This window comes from Buteo buteo, chromosome Z, assembly GCF_964188355.1.
Source record: "Buteo buteo chromosome Z, bButBut1.hap1.1, whole genome shotgun sequence".
Classification (NCBI taxonomy): domain Eukaryota; kingdom Metazoa; phylum Chordata; class Aves; order Accipitriformes; family Accipitridae; genus Buteo; species Buteo buteo.
Window position 1 is genome coordinate 88,480,527 of NC_134204.1, and position 16,817 is coordinate 88,497,343.

The following is a 16,817-nucleotide window of genomic DNA, read 5'->3' on the forward strand; positions in this document are numbered from 1 at the left end:
CCCCTTGTCCCCGCTCCGAGGTGGCCTAATTGTCCCCGGCCCCCTCTCCCCGCGTGGGGGTCAGGGTGGGGGGCAACCAGAGGTGGGTGACCCTGGGCGGATCCGCTGGATCAGGGCAATTCAAGCCGGGCCCCCCCCACCCCAACACCCGGTATTTTTAGGTCGGATCCTGTTACCCGGCCGGATCCGGTGTCAGTGCTGGGGGACCCCGGTGGGGGGCACGGGACGGGCGGCATGGGCGCCGGGGTGGCACCCGTGGGTGGGGCAGCGGCTGCCACTAGTGCCCTTCACACACCCCCCCCGCCCCCAAAACACCACCAGCACCAGTGGGGAAACTGAGGCACAGAGGGGGAGGTGGGGTCCTCCCCTGTGGGTCTGGGGCACCCTGAGCCCCCCAGGGTGCCAGTGGAGGGGAGAACCCTGGCAGAAGGCCCCACTGCACCCCAATATCGGCACCCTGGGGGGCATGGAGGGGCCTGACCCCCCCCCCTATATCTGTGGGGGTGCCCTACACCCATGGGATGCTCCATAGGTACAGGGGGACCTGACACATCTCGGGGGGGGCCATGGTCCATGGGACCCTGGGTAAGGGGTGACCCCAAATATGTGGGCACTAGGGAGGGGGTGACCTTGGCCATGGGGTGTCCCCCAGCCCTGGGTACAGCTGGGGGGGTGTGTCCCACTATTGGGGACCCTGGCGGGGGCCCCGTCATTGGTCCCGACCCTCTTCCCCACTTCAGTGAATGTGGCCCCCACCCCCAGAGAGGGGAAGTTGGGGGTCCCCAGGCACAGCAGCAGTGAATAAGGGGGCACAGCAATGCAGGGGTGGCTGAGCCATGGTGGGCTCCTGTTTTATTGGGGGGGGTGTAATATTGTACAAAAAAAAGACGTGAATGGAGGTGTCCCTGCACAGCCGGGGGTCGGGGGGGCAGCACCCAGCGGGGGCCCCACAGGGTGCCGGGCATTGGGGCAGGGGGGATCCAGGTCCTGCCCTGAGCACGTTTTGGGGGGTCTGGATCCTGCTCCCAGCACGTATGGGGAATCCAGATCCTGCTCCAAGTGAGTTGGGGGATCCAGGTCTTGCTGGAGCACGTGGGGGCAGATCTAGTTCCTGCCCCGAGAACGTGGGGGGGCTCCAGTTCCCCCCCCAAGCACGTGGTGGGGATCTAGATCCCACCTTGAGCACATGGAGGGATCCAGGTCCCACTCTAAGCGTGCTGGGGGGCTCCAGGTCCCAGCCCCAGCACACAGAGGGATCCGGGTCCCACCTTAAGCACATGGCAGGGGGCTCGGGGTCCCACCCCAAGCAGATAGGGGGGGGTTACTCTGCACCCACCCCCCTCGGCCAGCTCACACCTGCTGAGCGATCTGCTCGATCCGTTGCAGAACCTCCTCCGACTGCAGCTGCTCCAGCGTCAGCAGGGACAGCCCCAGCTGGTCCTCCTGCACCGGGAGGGGGTAAGCTGGGGGTCCCCCACCCTGCCCAGCCCCTCCAGCACTGGGGGGGGGCTTCGGGGGGTGGGCTTCTTTACCTGATGGAAGGGCTGAGCCATCTGGCGCAGGAAGAACTTGGCCACCTGCACCGCCTCGTCCACCGTCAGGTTGAGGTTGGCGTCCGTGATGTGCTCCTGGATCCACCGCGGTAACTTCCCCCGCTTGTCTGCCCGGGCGAAGCGCTGTGGGGGGAGACATGGGGTCCCACAGCACCCCTCCCCAAATCCGTCCCCCCCCTCCACCCCATCCCGGTACACACCTTGTCAGCAAAGACCATGAGGCCGTAGTCGGTTTTGCCGCGCAGGGCCCGGCCGACGCACTGGGCGGCGTGGCGCATGGCATCGAAAGTGAGGAAGTCGTTCTCCCGGATCTGGAACTGGTCCCGGAGGTATTCCAACCGGGCCTGGGTTGGGGGGGAGCACAGACATGGTGGGAACCCCACGGGTGTCCCGTCCTGGCCGTGGGGTGCTCCACTGGTCCCCAGAGAGCTCCAGACCAGCCCTGGGGTGTCATACTGTAGCTGTGGGTTGCCACGTGGCCCCAGGGTGCTCAGCTGTGCCCCACGGGTGCCCCACTGTGTCCCGTGGGTGTCCGCTGTACCCCGTGGGTACCTGTCTGTGCCCCGTGGGTACCCCACTATAGCCCTGGGGCACCTCATCATGTCTCCTAAGTGCCTGGGGTGTCCCTGGGGTGCCGGGCTGTGCCACGGGGTGCCCCCAGGGTGCCCCCCTGTCCCCACAGGTCCCCCAGGGTCCCTGCTCACCTTCAGGATGCGGCTCTGGGTGTAGACGTAGGGCACGCCGAACATGACGACGGCTCTGCCGTAGTGATGCACTGGGAAGGGGTGTGAAATGGGGGGTGCTCAGGGTGCTTCAGCACCCACCACCACGTCCCCCTGCCACTGCGTGTCCCCCTTGCTGCTGCGTCCCCGACCTGGGCTGGCTCTCACCGAAATCGATGCCTTCTGACACTTTGCCACGGGCCACGGAGAGAAGGATGGCACCCCGGCCGTTCTCGCAGGCCTGCAAACAGCGGCCAGGTCACCGGGAGGGGTGGCACCGGTGACGGTGACACCCTGAGATGCTGCCACCCACCTCCTGGTACTTCTCCAGGGCCATGCTGGTCTCGGCCCCGTCCTGCGTCTCGATGAAGATAAGCTTGTTCCGCTGGATGTTCTCCAGGATGCCCTGCCACGGCGGAGGGGGGGCAGAGGTCAGGGGACATGAAGGGACATCATGGGGGGGTCAGGGGACGCTTTGGGGGACAGGTGGGGACATACCTGCTCGTACCAGGAGGCCACGATGTTCTCCATGTACTGGTAGCTGGTGAAGAAGGCGACGATGCCGTCGGGGACCACGGCCGACAGCTCCAGCAGCAGGTTCCCATAGTTGCGGATGACGGCTGGGGTGTGGGGGGGTCACCATGGGGCACCCCCAACCCCCAAAGTCCCCTCCGGACCCCAAATCTCCCTGTCACCCTCAGCCCAACATCCTCCTGGCCCCATTTCTGTCCTGCCTCGGGTTCCCCTACCCTAGTCCTGGCCCCTCCAGCCCTCTAACCCTGTCCCTGTCCTCATCCCTCTCAGCCCCAGAACTCTGTCCCTGAGCCCCCCCCCAGCCCTATATCCCCCCGTCCCCATCCCTGTCCCCCCCAACACCATAACCCCATCCCTGTTGCTCTCTCCTTCCTCTGTCCCCGTTCCCTACCGATGTCCTCGCGTGTCTCAAACTTGGAGCTGATGGCCACCTGGTCGTTGCCACGGCCCACGATCTGCAAGGGGCAGGGACACTGGTGACATGGGGGTCCCTGACCCCCCCGACCCCCCGCCCCAGAGCCAGTGCCAGGTACCCCCAATGCTCCCCACTCACCATGGGGCACAGGCAGGTCCGGGCCAGTGTCATGGTGAAGGTCGCCATGGTGACGGGGCGGAAATCCAGGATTTTGGGGTAAATGTCCAGTGGGGAGAGAGTCTGTGGTGGAGGGAGCAGAGGGGACACAGGGATGGGGTCATCCCAATGGGTTCTGGAGGGGACGTGGGGGGGACATCGTAGGAGGAGACATAGGAAGTGGGGACAAGGGGGACATGGGGGATACAGGGGGACACAGAAGACATGGTGGGAGGGACGTGGGGGACACGAGGGGACATGCAGACTCACCCCTGACGTGATGATGACCGACTGGAAGCGCTCAAAGACTGGCTTGATGGCGATGGAGGCATCCATACAGCTGGGGACACACACACACACATCCCTGGGGTGACACTGCCACTGCCACTGCCACCCCCCGCCCCGTCTCCCTGTGTCCCCCCCTCAGTGTCCTTGTCCCTCCCCGATACCCTCCCGTGTCCCTCCCTGTGCCCACACCTGAAGTGCAGGATGGGGTTGGAGATGGTGGGGGTCCTGTTGTCGAAAGGCTCAATGATGATGGTGAAACCTGGAGGGGGGGATGAGGGGGGCACCCTCAATGCCAGCCAGGGCAGGGAGGCCACCCAGCACCCCCACAAGCAGGACACAGGGTGTTCCTCTACCCAAGGGTGCTCATCCCCCCCCCCAAGGGGGCTTACGGACTGTGCCACCACCCATGGGTGCCATTCCCCACAATGGGGGGGCTCACAGACCACCCCCCCTGCCTCGAAAGGGGTCCTCAGGGACTGCCCCCCCCCGGGGGGACCCAGGCGCCTGGCTGACCCTTGGAGTAGGTGCTGACGAGGGTGGCAAAGTTGGCGACGAGGGTGATGGCGGAGAAGTCGGCCATGTCCACGATCTCCAGCGTCCGTAGCAGCGAGCGCAGCCGCTCGGCACAGAACCTGGGGGGTAGATCACCCGTGGGGGGGGGACGTGTCACCTGGGGGGGGGGCACACATCACCCTGGGCGGGGGACACATTATCCCATGAGTGTCATGTCACCCTGAGGAGGGGAAATGTTGCCTTTGGGGGGGACATGGTCATGCCATGGAGGGGAGACACCACCCGAGGAGGGGGACACAGCACCTTGGGGGGGTGAAGAAAACCCTTGGAGGGGGTCACAGACCACCCTGGGGGGGAACACAGCACCCTGGGGGGGGTCACAGGCTACCCTGGGGGGACCCAGGACCATTGGGAGGGGACATAGGCCACTCTGCAGGGGGTCACAGGCCAACCTGGTGGGGGGGACACAGCACCCTTGGGGGGTCACAGACCACCCTGGTGTGGTTACAAGCCACCCTGGGGGGACATGGCTCCCCAGGGGCCATGTTCCCTTGGGGGTAGGTCCCTTTGTGGTGGGGACAGATCCCCCCAGACTCACCGCAGGGGCTTGCGCTCGATGCAGACCTTCTCGTAGAGGTCTTTGAGGAAGGCGGGGGGGCTCTCCTGCACCACCCGTGGCCCCCGCACCCGTGCCCGCAGGTAGGCCACGAACCGCTTCAGGAAGCCCACGAAGTGCTCAGCTGTCCGGATGCTGCCAGGAACTGCCTCTGTGGGCCAGGGACATCGGGGTGGAGCTCAGATGGGGAGCGCCTGGCACTCTCCCCACACTCCAAGGAGGGGCTCGGGGACCCCCAGGGTGTCCATGCTTGTCTGGAGGGGAGGCTGTGTGGCACTGGAGGCTGGTGTGGGGCTGGGGGCACCCCAAAAGGCTCGGGGGGCTCCCTGCCACAAAAGGGAGCTCAGAGACGCCCCGTGCTCATCCACCATGGAAATAGGGGGGGTCTGGGGGGCACCTCAAAAGAGGGCTCACCCCCCCACGTACCCTGCAGGATCTCGTCCGGCAGTACGGGGTTGGCGAGGTAGAGGTCGGTCTCCCGGGCGGTGCTGGCCTCCCGCAGCCCCTCCACCAGGCGCCGGTACTCCTCCGCCAGCCGCCGCGTGTCCGTCTCCTTGATCCTGCGGCAAGGGGGTATGCGGTCACCGGGGGGGTGGGTAGGAAAACGATGGGGACAATGAGGGGAGGTGGGGGGCCATGCTCACTTTTGGATGGTGGTTTGGAGCGTGGTCACGTTGGCCTGGCAGCGGTCCAGCGTCCGGCGCGTGATGTTGACCCCCATGGAGTCGATGCAGACGTTGTCTGTGGGGATAGGGGACAGTGTCACTCCCCCCGCTGCGGGTGACGCAGGGGACAGAGGGTGACACCCCAAAAATGGGGTTCAGGGGGGTGCTGACCAATGTTGTGGGCCTCATCAAAGACCACGACCGACTTCTTGGCCAACTCCTTTGAGACCAAATCGGCGATTTTGGGATCCAGCAGGTAGTGGTAGCTGTAGACGACGATGTTGGCATGAAGGATCTGCCGGAGGGCAGGGCATGGGGACATTTAGGGACATTTAGGGACAGAGGAGCCACCCCAAAGCCGATCCTGGCCCCCTGTCCCCCCCCTGTACCGAGTAGCGGGCGAGGAAATAGGGGCACCAGCCCTTCTGGCGGCCGTGGGCCTTCAGGTCGTCCAGGTTGTAGATGCCGTAGGGGATGGGCACCTCACGCCCGTGGGTGTCGAACTCCTGGTGGGAGACCCCGGGGAAGGTGGCTGGAGGGCCTTGGGGAGGCTCCCAGGGGGTGGGGGGCAGCTGGGGGCGGTGACCCGAGGCAGGATGGTGGTGGGGGGGGCAGCGGATTGGGTAAGGGGGGATTTGGGTGTGGGGTGGAGGTGGGCAGTGGCTGGGGGGCACCCTAGGGTACTGGGGGGGGGTGGATGGCGAATGGGGTCCCCAGGGTGCTTGGGACCCAGTTAGGGAACGGGAGCACCCAAGGGTACTGGGCAGCCGGAGGGGGAGTGGGGGCACCCCAGGGTGCTGGGAGCTGTTGGGGACACCACAGGGCACCCGGGAGCTGACAGGAGACTGGGGGGCACCCAAGCAGGGGGAGGTGGGACACCCTTGGGTGCCCATCAGGGTCAGGGGGATCCCCGAGTGCTCATCAGGGGGATCCCTCACCTCAAAGAAGCGGCAGGCAGGCAGGGATCCGTCACGCTGGTGCTGCGCCCGCACGTAGGAAGCCGTCAGGCTCAGGCACCGGCTGTCCACCTCCTTCCCAAAGCGCAGCGAGGACACCTGCACCCCCATGGTCACCCCGTTGTCACTGTGTCCCCCTGGAATCAACCTCCCCCCACACACCCCCAGTGGATCTCACCCAGACCCATGCCCACCTCAGGGTGGATGCAGAGGTTCTTCCTGGAGCTCAGCGCCAGCCCCAGGAATGGCACCTTCTCCCCCAGCTCTTTCTCATAGAAATCCATCAGCTTCCGCAACTCCTCAATCACCTGTGGTGGCAATGCTCAGATGGATCCCTCAGGATACCCCCTCAGATTTGCTTCCCTCCTCTCTCCCCCAGCTCCTCACCCCACCTTCTCGATCTCCGGCACTGTGCGGGAGCAGTAAATGAGTTTGGTGACGTCCAGTGGTCGGGCCTGGGGAGAGATGTAACACTAGGGTCTGCAGGACTGGGATCTGCTGGGATCCACTGGGATCAGGCACCAGCACTCACCCGCTGATAGGCGACGATGAGCGACAGCAGCGACACTGTCTTACCGGTCCCAGAGGGCATCTCCAGCACGCCATGGCCCTGCCGAAAGCAGCGGTGTCACCCCCGGCAGGGGTGTCCCCGGGGTGGGTGGATCCCAGCCCACCCGGGACCACCAGATCCCGCTGTACCTTGGCGTCCAAGGTCCTCTTGAGCTCCAGCATGTAGGAGAACTGCTCAGGGTAGATGTAGTCGTAGGGGAAGTAGACCAGGAGGCCATCGATGTTGAGCCTGTGGAGGGGCCAACGAAAAGAGGATTCCCGTGAGGGATCCCACCAGATCCCACCCCAGCGGAGAGCTCGGTGCCTGGCTGATCCCTCCTCTCCGCCCTGGGATCGGGGTGCCCCAGCCCACTCGCGCCGTCTGCCCTCTTGGCAGGTCTGTGACGGCAGCCGGGATCTGGCGAGCGACGGGATCCGGTGGCGGAGTGTCACGGTGCTGGAGCGGCCCCGGGGACCCCCTGCCGCTCCCGGCTCTCCACCACTGCCCCGGCGGGGACCCGCTCCGCCGGAACGGTTGCCGGGGGTCGCGGCCGTCCTGTGGGCCCGGTAGTCCCCGGGATCCCGGCCCTCCCGTGGGCCCCGCACCCCCGGGATCCATCGGGATCCCGGCTCTCCCGTTGGCCCCGCAATCCCGGGATCCCCCGCGATCCCGCCCTCTCCCCCCCACCTCCCGGATCCCCCCGGGATCCCCCCGCCGCTCCTCGCTCACTTCATGGCTCCCGCCGCTTCCACACGCCGCCGGCTCCGGCTCCGGCCCCGCCCCTCCCCGTCCCCACCTCGGTCCGCTTCGCCCCCTCATTGGCCGGCGCGCTACCCCGCTCCGCCCCGACTCTCCCTTCCGATTGGCCGCGCGCGCTGCCCATCACGGCGCCGGGGGCTGGCGACTGGCCCTGCCGGCTGAGGGCGGGAACAGCCGTGTGTGATGGGGGAAGCAATCGAGCGCCGAGCGTCGAGAGCGGCGAGTTGAGCGCCGAGTCATGGAGCTGGTGGCTCTAAGGTGACCCGCGGTGGGGGGGGGAGACGACCCCAAAGCAGGGCACTGTCCCCCCCACGGGCCTGTCACCCCCCCTCCCCGGTGCGGAGTGGGGTGTCCCCACCCGTGTCACCCACCCACTGTCCCGACTGGGGCGTCCCCACCCACGTCAACCCCCCCCCAGGGCCGGATTCTGGCGACACGGACAGACATCTCAAAGAACTTTATGGCACAACCCCCAGGCCCCCCCTCGGGTGGGGGTGTGTGTCCCCAAAACACTGTGGGGACCCAGGCTTGGGGTGGGGGGGTGTCCTGGGGAGGGGTGTCCATCACCGCCGGGTCACACCTGGGGAGGACAAGAAGAGAAATGGGGTTAAGGAGAACCGGAGGGTGATGGCGGTGGGGGGGGGGCGGCAGAGACAAATGGTGGAGAAATGGGGGGGGGGGGGGGCTCACCCGGGTGGCAGAAGCACGTGGTGGCCGCCGCTCCCTCCCCGGGGGGCTTGTGCTGGTGGTCCCCCCCGTATCCGGCGCACGGCTGCTGCCAAAATATCTTGTGAGACCCCCAAAATCGGGGTCTGTGCCCCCCCCCGCCCCCCCAAAACCCCAGGTCTCACCTCTCCCCCGGCAGCCGCCGCCGCCGCCGTGCCGCCAGCGCCAGCCCCACGCCGGGGCCCAGCAGAGCGAGGGGAAGGGCGCAGGCGAGGGCGAGGGGCACGGGGGGGCGGCGTTGGGGGGCTGGGGGGGGTCCCCCAACCTCCTCCTCGCAGCGGGACCCCATAAATCCGGGGGGGCAGGCGCAGACGTGGCCGGAGAAGTGGGTGTAGCAAGTGGCACCGTGCAAGCAGGGGCCGGAGGCGCAGGCGTCGGCGCGGCGTCGGCAATCGGCGCCGGCGTAGCCGAGGGTGCAGGAGCAGGTGAAGCTGTTGGCGCCGTCCTGGCACGTGCCGCCGTTGGCGCAGGGGTTGGGGGTACAGTCGTCGGCATTGCGTTCGCACCGGCGCCCCGAAAAACCCGGCCGGCATTTGCAAATGGCGCCGCGACCCAAGTCCCGGCACTGGCCGCCTGCGCTGGGGAAGGGGGGTCAGCGACGCCGAACCGTGCCGGGGGAACGGCGGTGGGGAACGTGGGGGAGGCTCACCGTGCAGGCAGAGGTGGTCGGCGCAGCGGTCGGCGCGGCGCTCGCAGTTGGAGCCGCGGAAGCCGGGGGGGCAGCGGCAGGTGTAGCCGGCGCCGGGAGCCGGGTCGGGGGCGCAGGCGCCGCCGTTGAAGCAGGGACCGAGGGCGCACGGGGATGGCGGCACCTCCGGCAGAGGCTCCGGCATCGCCAACCGCCCCGCAGCCGGGAGCGACGCCGGAGACGCTGGCTCTGATGCCGGCACCGGGGCTTCAGGGACCGTCGCTGGTGCTGCTGGTGCCACCACCGGTGCTGCCGGTGCCGCTGCCGGTGCCGCCGCCGGTGCTGCTGGGGCCACCGGTGCCACCACCGGCGCTGCCGGGGCCACCACCGGTGCTGCCGGTGCCACCACTGGTGCCACCGCTGGTGCTGCCGGTGCTACTGGTGCCACCTCTGGTGCTGCCAGTGCTGCTGCTGGTGCCACCGGAGCCGTCACGGCTTCTGGTGCTGCCGGTGGCTGTCCCGGGCTGGGGGTGTCACAGCGTGGCCCCGGGGAGTTGCTCCCACGACCCTGCACAGGCAGCACCGTTACCGGGATGGGGGGTACCGGACCCCCCCCCAGGATGGATGTGGGGGTGCCGAGAAGCACCACGGGGGCTCCTGGGGTGACACGGGGGATACTGGTGCGGGGGGGGGGGTGTCCCACTCACTGTGCAGGTGCCCCCGTTGGTGCAGGTGCTGCCATCGGCGCTGGGGGTGGTGCAAGGTTCCCGGCACCCACCTGCGGGTAAAGCGGGGTGTCAGGGGCACCCCAAAACCCAGGGGACACCCTGGGATGCTGCATGCCCCCCAAGAAAGATGGGGGAGTGCTGGGTGGGGGAGAAGGGTGATGGCGGCCCCCCCAGGGGACAGGGGTACTCACGGCGGGTGCAGCAGGGGGGCCAACAGCGGCGGGGGGGGCGGCAGGCGGCGGCGGGGGGGCAGCGGCGGGTGCAGGGGGCGCAGCGGGGGACGCAACGGGGGCCACGGCCGGGGGGGCGGCAGCGCAAGCGGGTGCCGAAGCGCAGGCCCCCCCCCGTCCCCCCCCGCCAGGGACCCCCCGGGGAGAGGTGCTGCCGGGCCACCGCGCGCCCCAAGAGCCGGCCCTGGGGCCCTGGGGCACCCGTCAGCACCCACAGACCCCCTGGGCACCCCCAAAGTCCCCCAGACCCCCCCCCCCTTTGCCCTTCTAGCCCTCCCTCTTTGCCTCCCCCCAAACTGCCCCCCCCCATCCAAGGATTCCCGTTCACCCCCCTCAAACACCCAGGGCTCCCCTTTGCCCCCCCAAACCCCAATTTGCCCCCCAAAACCCTGCAGGCTGCCATCTGCCCCCACCCCCCTCCTATTTATCCCCTATTTACCCCCTGGGACGCCCAACTGCCCACCCCCAACACTTTGGGCTCTCACATCCCCCCCCTTCATTCCCTATCCACCCCCTATGGGATCTCCATTTCCCCCCCCTCCCAAATACACAGGGTCCCTATTTGCCCCCCCTGGGACCCCCATTTGTCCCCCCAAACCCCATGGCCTCCCCAAGTCTCCACCACTCACCTCCAGAGCCTTTAGTCTCCTCCAGCCGCCATGACTCGATGACAAGGGAGACGGTGCCCTGGGGGGGGGGCAGCAAAAATTGGGGGGGTGTCATTCCTAGGCCCTTAGGGGTCCCAGGACCATGGTGGGGGGTCAGACTTTGCCAGGGACTGGGCGAGGGGGGAGTCAGTCCTCACCGGCCAGGGGAAGGTGAAAGGCAGGCGGAGGATGCGGGGGGCCCCTGGGGCCGGGGGGGGTCCAGGGGAGCTGTGGACGACCCCCAGGCTGCAGCCAACCGCCCCAGGGGGCCGCAGGCAGAGACGGAAGACAAGGCGACAGGAAGGCGGGCCCCCACACGGCCCCCCTGGGCCCCCCCGTGCCGACAGCACCCGCAGCTCCAGCACCCCAGCCGGCTGCACCTGCAGGTGGGCGTCAGCGACCCAGGAGACCCCCCCTCAGCACCCCAAAATACTCCTCAGGGGCACCCCAATACCCAAATATCCCCCCGAACACCCCCAGCATCCCAAAAGAGCCCTCTAGGCCTGCTCTGACCCCCCCGAGTCCCCTCCCCAGCACCCCAAATCACCCTTCAGAGGCTCCCCAGTACAAAAATAACCACTCAAGATCCTGAAAGTACCACTCAGTGCCTCGAAATGCTTCCTTAGGATCGCCCTGATCCCCCCCAGCATCCCAAACCAGCTTCAAGGAGCCCTGCCAACTCCCCAAGGACACCTCAAACTTCTCAGGACCTCCCCCCCCCCCCCCCAGCACTACAAACAGCCCACCCGGGATCCCCAAAATACCCCCTCCAATATCCCAAATACCCACCCTGGAACTTCCACCCCCACCAACACCCCCTGGGGACCACAAAGGGACACCTGAAGCACCCCAGAATCACCCTGATCCCTCTCCAGGGACCCCCCTCAAAATTGCCAAGGGTCTCCACCAGCCCCCTAGACCCCCCCAGGGCTCCCCCCCAGCCCCCTCCCGGGGGGGCAGGCTCACCGGTGGGGGCCAGACGAGGGCGAGGAGGGCAGCCAGCAGCAGCGCAGCCATGGCCGGCACCGGGGGGCGGGGGGGGGACCGGATCCGGGCCCAGGGGTCCCGCCTGGTCCCAGGGCTCAGCGGGGTCTGAGCCCACCGCCCCCCTCCCCAAGACCCCTTTCTAGCGGCCAAGCCCCACCCCCTGTTTGCAGACCACGCCCCCACCCACAGGCCACGCCCCTACAGGGGATGCCGGGCCCCCCCATCCCAAAAGGGGGATCCAGCTCCATACCCCCCCCAAAATGGGCCCAGATCTGGCCCCATAAACGGCCCCCCCAAAGAGCCTGGATCCAGCCCCGTAGCCCACCCCCACCAAAAGGCCCCGGATCTGACGCAGCACCAGGGAGGGGGGGGCCGCTCCGTGCCCCCCCCAAGCAGCACAGTGCACCCGCAGCTCCACGTCACCCTTTATTCATCCCCACTGGGGTCAAGCCCCCTCCAAAACCCTCCAACCCCCCCCGAAAGCGGGGCCATGCCCGGTCCCCCCCCCACCGCCAGCCGCCACGGGACCACCGGCGCCTCCGACCGCATCGTCCGGGTCTGGGTGACGCATCACCCCCTGCAGCCACGGCGCTGGTGAATGGGGTGTCCCCCCCCACCCCGCCTTGCACCGCTGACATCACGGCGACATCCTGCTGACATCACGGCACCATCCTGATGACATCACTGCTGCTTGGAGCGTGGCCAGAGGCGGCCGGCCAGGGCACCCAGGAAAAGCCCCGTCGGCTTCTTGCCCTGCGCCAGCTCGGCCAGGCGCTGCTGCTCCTCCTGCGCCCCCGATTCGGGGCAAAAAACAGCCATTACCGGCAATTAGGTGCTGCCACCCCCCTGCCATGTCACGTTCCCCCCACCCCCGGCGCGTCCCCACCTCCTCCAGCTGCGACCGGCGTCGTTTAAAAGCCGCCAGCGGATCCTCCTCCAGCGCGTAATTCTCCAGCACCGTCCGGACATCCTCCACCCCACTGAGGGCAATAGCTGCGGGGACAGACGGACGGGTTTGCAGAGGGAGGGGTGTGGGGGGTCAGGGAGGGGGGTCAGGGATGTTCTGGGACGTGTTTACCCACTTTTGAGGAAAGCGGTGAGGTCGTAGAGCGCGCGGTCGTCGGAGCTGCCATCCCAGCGGGGCAGCGCCAACCCGTTGTAGGGCTGTAGGCAGAAGGCTTCTCTCCGGCAATCCACCACCACCACCTTCGCCGGGTCTCTGTTGAGGCAGGAGATGTCCTGGGGCAGGGGGGGAACAGAGAGGGTTGGCAAAGGGCGGGGGGGGGGTCACTGAAGTGACTGTCCCCCTCCCCTGTCACACCACCTTGACGTGGTGCCCATCCATATAGCGGGTGGCATCACGGAAGAGACGGTAGGAGATGAAGCCGTGGGGGTCCACGCTGTCAATGAGGGGGAAGGCGGTCTGTGGGGGGGTAATAGAGGGGGTGAGAGGGTGGGGGGCACCCCCTGGTGGCCCTGTCACCTCCTGGGGTGGCCATGCTCCCCCCCCCCCACCTCGCACTCACCATGCCAGTTTCAGAGGTGAAGACAACTATCTCGTAGAGGGGTGCAAGCTGCTGCAGGAGGCTCTCGATGCCCGGGCGCTTCTTGAAGCGCCAGCCAGTGACGAGCTGGTTTTGGGGGGGGGACAGGGAGGTGTCACAGGGGGTGGCAGGTGGGGGTGGGCACGGGAAGGCTCGGGGGACACTCACCGACCACTCGGGGTGCAGCAGGACGTCAGTGAGCTCGATGACGAGGGTGTAGGGGGGCTGGTAGTAGGGTTCGCGCAGGGGGTCCGGCAGCAGCTTGGGACTGGTGGGCTCGATGATCATCTGGGGGGAGTCAGGGGGAGGGATGGAGCCCCCCCCCCCAGCATGGGGATGAGCCACCGGTGTGGGGACAATGGTCCCCAAAAAGGGACAGGGTCCCCGCACTGGCATGGGGGCAAGGGCTGGAGTGTGGGGATGAAGCGCCCTGGCAAATGGGGACAAAGCTCCCCTGCAAACTGAGGATGGGAGCCCCTGCCTAGCGACAAAGACCCCGAAGTGGGGACAAGGACCCCCCCAGTGGGGACAAGGAGCCCAGATCGGTGACAGGAGACCCCAAAAGAGGGGCAAATGTCCCCCAGAACAGGGACAGAGGACCCCAAAACAGGGACGTCATTTCCTAGCACTAGGACAAGGTCCCCCAAAAGGGGATGGGGATCCAACATGTCCCCAAAATGGGGACGAAGCTTCCCAGGAAAATGAAAAAACTCTCAGGACGGGGATGGCCACCCCTAATGCCATGAAGCCCCCTCCCAAAATGGGGACCCCCCCCCCCAATTGGCTCCCCACGCACCTGCCTGTAGTCCTTGAAATACTTGTAGGTCCTGCGGAGCTGCTGGATGCCCACAGGGTCTGCAGAGCCAAGGCCAGTGCAGGTGAGGGTCACCTGGGGTCTCTGCTGTCCCCAAGGGGGGTGACAGTTCCCCCCCCCCCACTATGATAAAGACCAAAACACCCTAAAAAAAGCCCCTTTTGGGTAACAACGGGGTGTTAAAAACATCGTAAAAGCCTCCAGCCGCAACACCGAGGTGTCAAACAGTCCTGAGGATGCGACGTGTCCCCCCGCTGCAGTAGCTGTCACCACCACCACCCCCCCCCCCGGGGCATGTGTGGGGATGTCACTCACCACCATCGAACTCATCGGGAATCTGTGGGGAGAAGAGGGAGGTGGAGGGTTAAGACAGGGCCGGTGAGAAGGACGTGGTGGCACCGGAGGGGCCCTGTCACCGGAGGGGCCCTGTCACCGAGGGGGGAAGGGACACAGGAGGTGACAGGGACAATTCACAGGTAGGTGATGCCGTTTCCGTGCGGTTTCCTTCTGTCGACTGATGTCCTCATCGCCCCACTGATGTCCCTGTCACCCCACTGGTGTCATTGTCACCTGTTCAACGCTCCCCGTCACCCCGTTTGATGTCCCCGTGTCCCCCCCCCGCTGGTCACCGGAGACGGGCAGGGCAATTCGCACCTCTCCCTCCCCAGGGAGCCCCCTGTGCTGCACATCAAAACCCTCCTCATCACTTCCAAATTCTCTAAAAAAGGGGTTTGCGGTGAGAAAAACACCTCCCTGGGGTGTGACAAGGATTGTCGGTCCCTTTGGGGACACGCCACTCCCCTCGGGGACATGGGGCCCCAATGCCCCACCCAACAAAAAGACCCCAAAATACGGGAAAACACCAGTGAAACGAAACAGAGGGGGGCACATGGGGAAGGGAGAGAGGGAAGGTGCTAAGCCCCCACGATGTCCCTAAATGTCCCCAAAATGCAGGGAGGGGACATTGGCGCAGCCCCTTGCCTAAAAAAAGGGGTCCAGAAACTGCCACAGAGCACCCCTCACCTTGGCACCGTGCTCATCCACCGCGTTGCTGCCTGCAGGAGGGGGAGAGTGGAGGTGAGGGGGGGGCACGGTGGCACCGGCAGTGGCGGGGGGTGGGGACAGGACACGCCGGGGATGCCGAGGACTCACCGAAGATGTAGACGAGTGCCACGCCGGTGCCAGCACCCAGCAGCCCCGCCAAGCGCAGGGCTAACCGCCGGGCGGCCGCCATCCGCTCCCGCCGCCGCCGCTCTTCCTCCTCCTCCTCCTCTGGGCTGGGGGTGTGTCCCAGGGGTCCTTCTGCTGCCTGCAAGGTGGGGGGGACACAGGGGGATGGTGAGCCCTGGGGACAAGGGGTGAGCCCTGGGGATGGCTGAGGGGCCTGGGGACACCTGGGGAGCCCCCATAACACCCAGGGACACTTAGGCACAGCTAGAGAGGCCCAAGGAGAACGGCAAGGGACATCCAGAGAGCCCCAGAGACACTCGGGGACACCTGTGGAGCCCTAGGGATGGCCAAAGATGACCGGGGACTCCCAGGGAGCCCCAGGGACAGCTGAGGAGCCTCCTGAGAACTTTGGAGACATGTGGGGACAGCCAGAGAACTGTGGGGATGTCCGAGGATGACTGGGGGTCTCCAAGGAGCTCCAGGGACAGGCAGGGACACCCGGAGAGCCCCAGAGACACTTAGAGACATCTGTGGAGCCCTAGGGATGTCCGAGGATAGCCAGGGAGCCCTAGAGACACTTAGGGAGACCTGTGGAGCCCTAGGGATGACCAAAAATGACCGGTGACACCCAGGGACCCGCATTGAGCCCTGGGGATGGCCGAGGATGGCCAGGGACAGGCAGAGACCCCTGGGAACACCCAGGGATACTCACAGACCCCCCAAGAGGCTCCCGGGCACCCCTGGGGAAGGACAGGGGCGGCCGTGGAGCCCTGAGCCGGGAAGGGTCAGAGAGGTCCGGGGACGTGTGGGGACACCCGTGGAGCTCCCGTGACCCTCCCCCTCCCCGCGGGGCCCTCATCACCCCCTCAGACCAGGCCCAGGCCCGACCCTTCCCGCTGGGCTCAGCCCCGTCGCGGCCCCACCTGGTGCCGCCGCAGCCGCTCCCGCAGCACCGCGTCGGTGCCGGCGGTGCCGCTGACGGCCCGACCCAGCGCGGCCCGGACCCGCCGGGCCCCCAGGGCAGCGCGGGCCCCGCAGGCCACCACCGCCCGCCCCGCCGCCGCCGCCATCTTCCCGCACCGCGCGCCCCACGGCGCAGGCGCGGCCGCCGCCGCCAATCACCTCCCCGTGCCACCGGCCAATGAGCGGCGGCGGAGCGAGGGGAGGAGGCGGAGGCAAGGAGCGTAGGGCGGGGCACGAGGGCTGACAACCAATGGCGGCGCAGCTGGTGGCCAATGGCGGCGGAGGGGAGGCGGGACCGGCGTCAGCAGAGCCAATGAGAGGAGGAGGAGGCGGTGGCGGCGGAGGAGAACACGTGCGCGGCCAGCCCCGAGCCTGGATCTACGGGGCTGGGGGGGGGAGCCCGGTCCGACCCCCCCACCGGCCCCACGGGGGTCCCAGCTCAACCCCCACCACGGGCCCCGCTTCAAACCCCTCCCCGCCCCACGGGGGGACCGGTTTAACCCCCCTTTCCCCAGCCCCATGGGGTACAGGGGCCCCGGTTAACGCCTCCCCCCCCGCAGCTCTGTGGGGCGGGGGGGGTCCAATTCCAACCCCCATCCCCACCCCAGCCCTTTAGGGCTCCCTCCACCCCGGAGGGCAGCACAGAAGAGGGG

At 67.3% G+C, this 16,817-nt stretch overlaps 3 protein-coding genes across 6 annotated transcripts; all 3 read right to left on the minus strand.

The window, feature by feature from the left end:
• Positions 1-820: 820 nt before the first annotated feature.
• On the minus strand, positions 821-7,750 carry ERCC2 (ERCC excision repair 2, TFIIH core complex helicase subunit). The gene is made up of 23 exons (XM_075020487.1): positions 7,698-7,750; positions 7,118-7,217; positions 6,951-7,028; positions 6,811-6,873; positions 6,613-6,726; positions 6,401-6,517; positions 5,852-5,968; positions 5,634-5,757; positions 5,442-5,538; positions 5,224-5,357; positions 4,780-4,948; positions 4,182-4,300; positions 3,858-3,927; positions 3,651-3,720; positions 3,363-3,464; positions 3,201-3,264; positions 2,774-2,895; positions 2,589-2,681; positions 2,444-2,516; positions 2,258-2,328; positions 1,754-1,897; positions 1,533-1,676; positions 821-1,443 (listed from the first exon to the last, which is right to left on the minus strand). The coding sequence occupies exons 1-23, from the start codon at positions 7,700-7,702 to the stop codon at positions 1,351-1,353; spliced, it is 2,283 nt and encodes a 760-aa protein (XP_074876588.1). The 5' UTR covers positions 7,703-7,750; the 3' UTR covers positions 821-1,350.
• A 419-nt stretch (positions 7,751-8,169) lies between these two features.
• DLL3 (delta like canonical Notch ligand 3) lies at positions 8,170-11,829 on the minus strand. Of its 4 annotated transcripts, none has more exons than XM_075020405.1 (9): positions 11,653-11,827; positions 10,845-11,066; positions 10,669-10,726; positions 10,001-10,231; positions 9,789-9,859; positions 9,103-9,649; positions 8,579-9,026; positions 8,418-8,502; positions 8,170-8,307 (listed from the first exon to the last, which is right to left on the minus strand). In XM_075020405.1, exons 1-9 carry the CDS (start codon positions 11,701-11,703, stop codon positions 8,302-8,304), a joined length of 1,719 nt encoding a protein of 572 aa, XP_074876506.1. In that variant the 5' UTR covers positions 11,704-11,827; the 3' UTR covers positions 8,170-8,301. The 4 variants fall into 4 exon arrangements, with proteins under 4 accessions (XP_074876506.1, XP_074876507.1, XP_074876504.1 ...); XM_075020406.1 differs by having other exon boundaries at positions 8,418-8,499; positions 11,653-11,823; XM_075020403.1 differs by having other exon boundaries at positions 8,579-9,649; positions 11,653-11,829.
• Positions 11,830-12,160: 331 nt separating this feature from the next.
• Positions 12,161-16,310, minus strand: TIMM50 (translocase of inner mitochondrial membrane 50). Its single transcript, XM_075020408.1, has 11 exons — positions 16,125-16,310; positions 15,184-15,340; positions 15,055-15,086; positions 14,347-14,368; positions 14,014-14,072; positions 13,386-13,505; positions 13,200-13,304; positions 12,998-13,096; positions 12,756-12,912; positions 12,560-12,666; positions 12,161-12,459 (listed from the first exon to the last, which is right to left on the minus strand). The coding sequence occupies exons 1-11, from the start codon at positions 16,269-16,271 to the stop codon at positions 12,355-12,357; spliced, it is 1,110 nt and encodes a 369-aa protein (XP_074876509.1). The 5' UTR covers positions 16,272-16,310; the 3' UTR covers positions 12,161-12,354.
• Between the last annotated feature and the right edge of the window lie 507 nt (positions 16,311-16,817).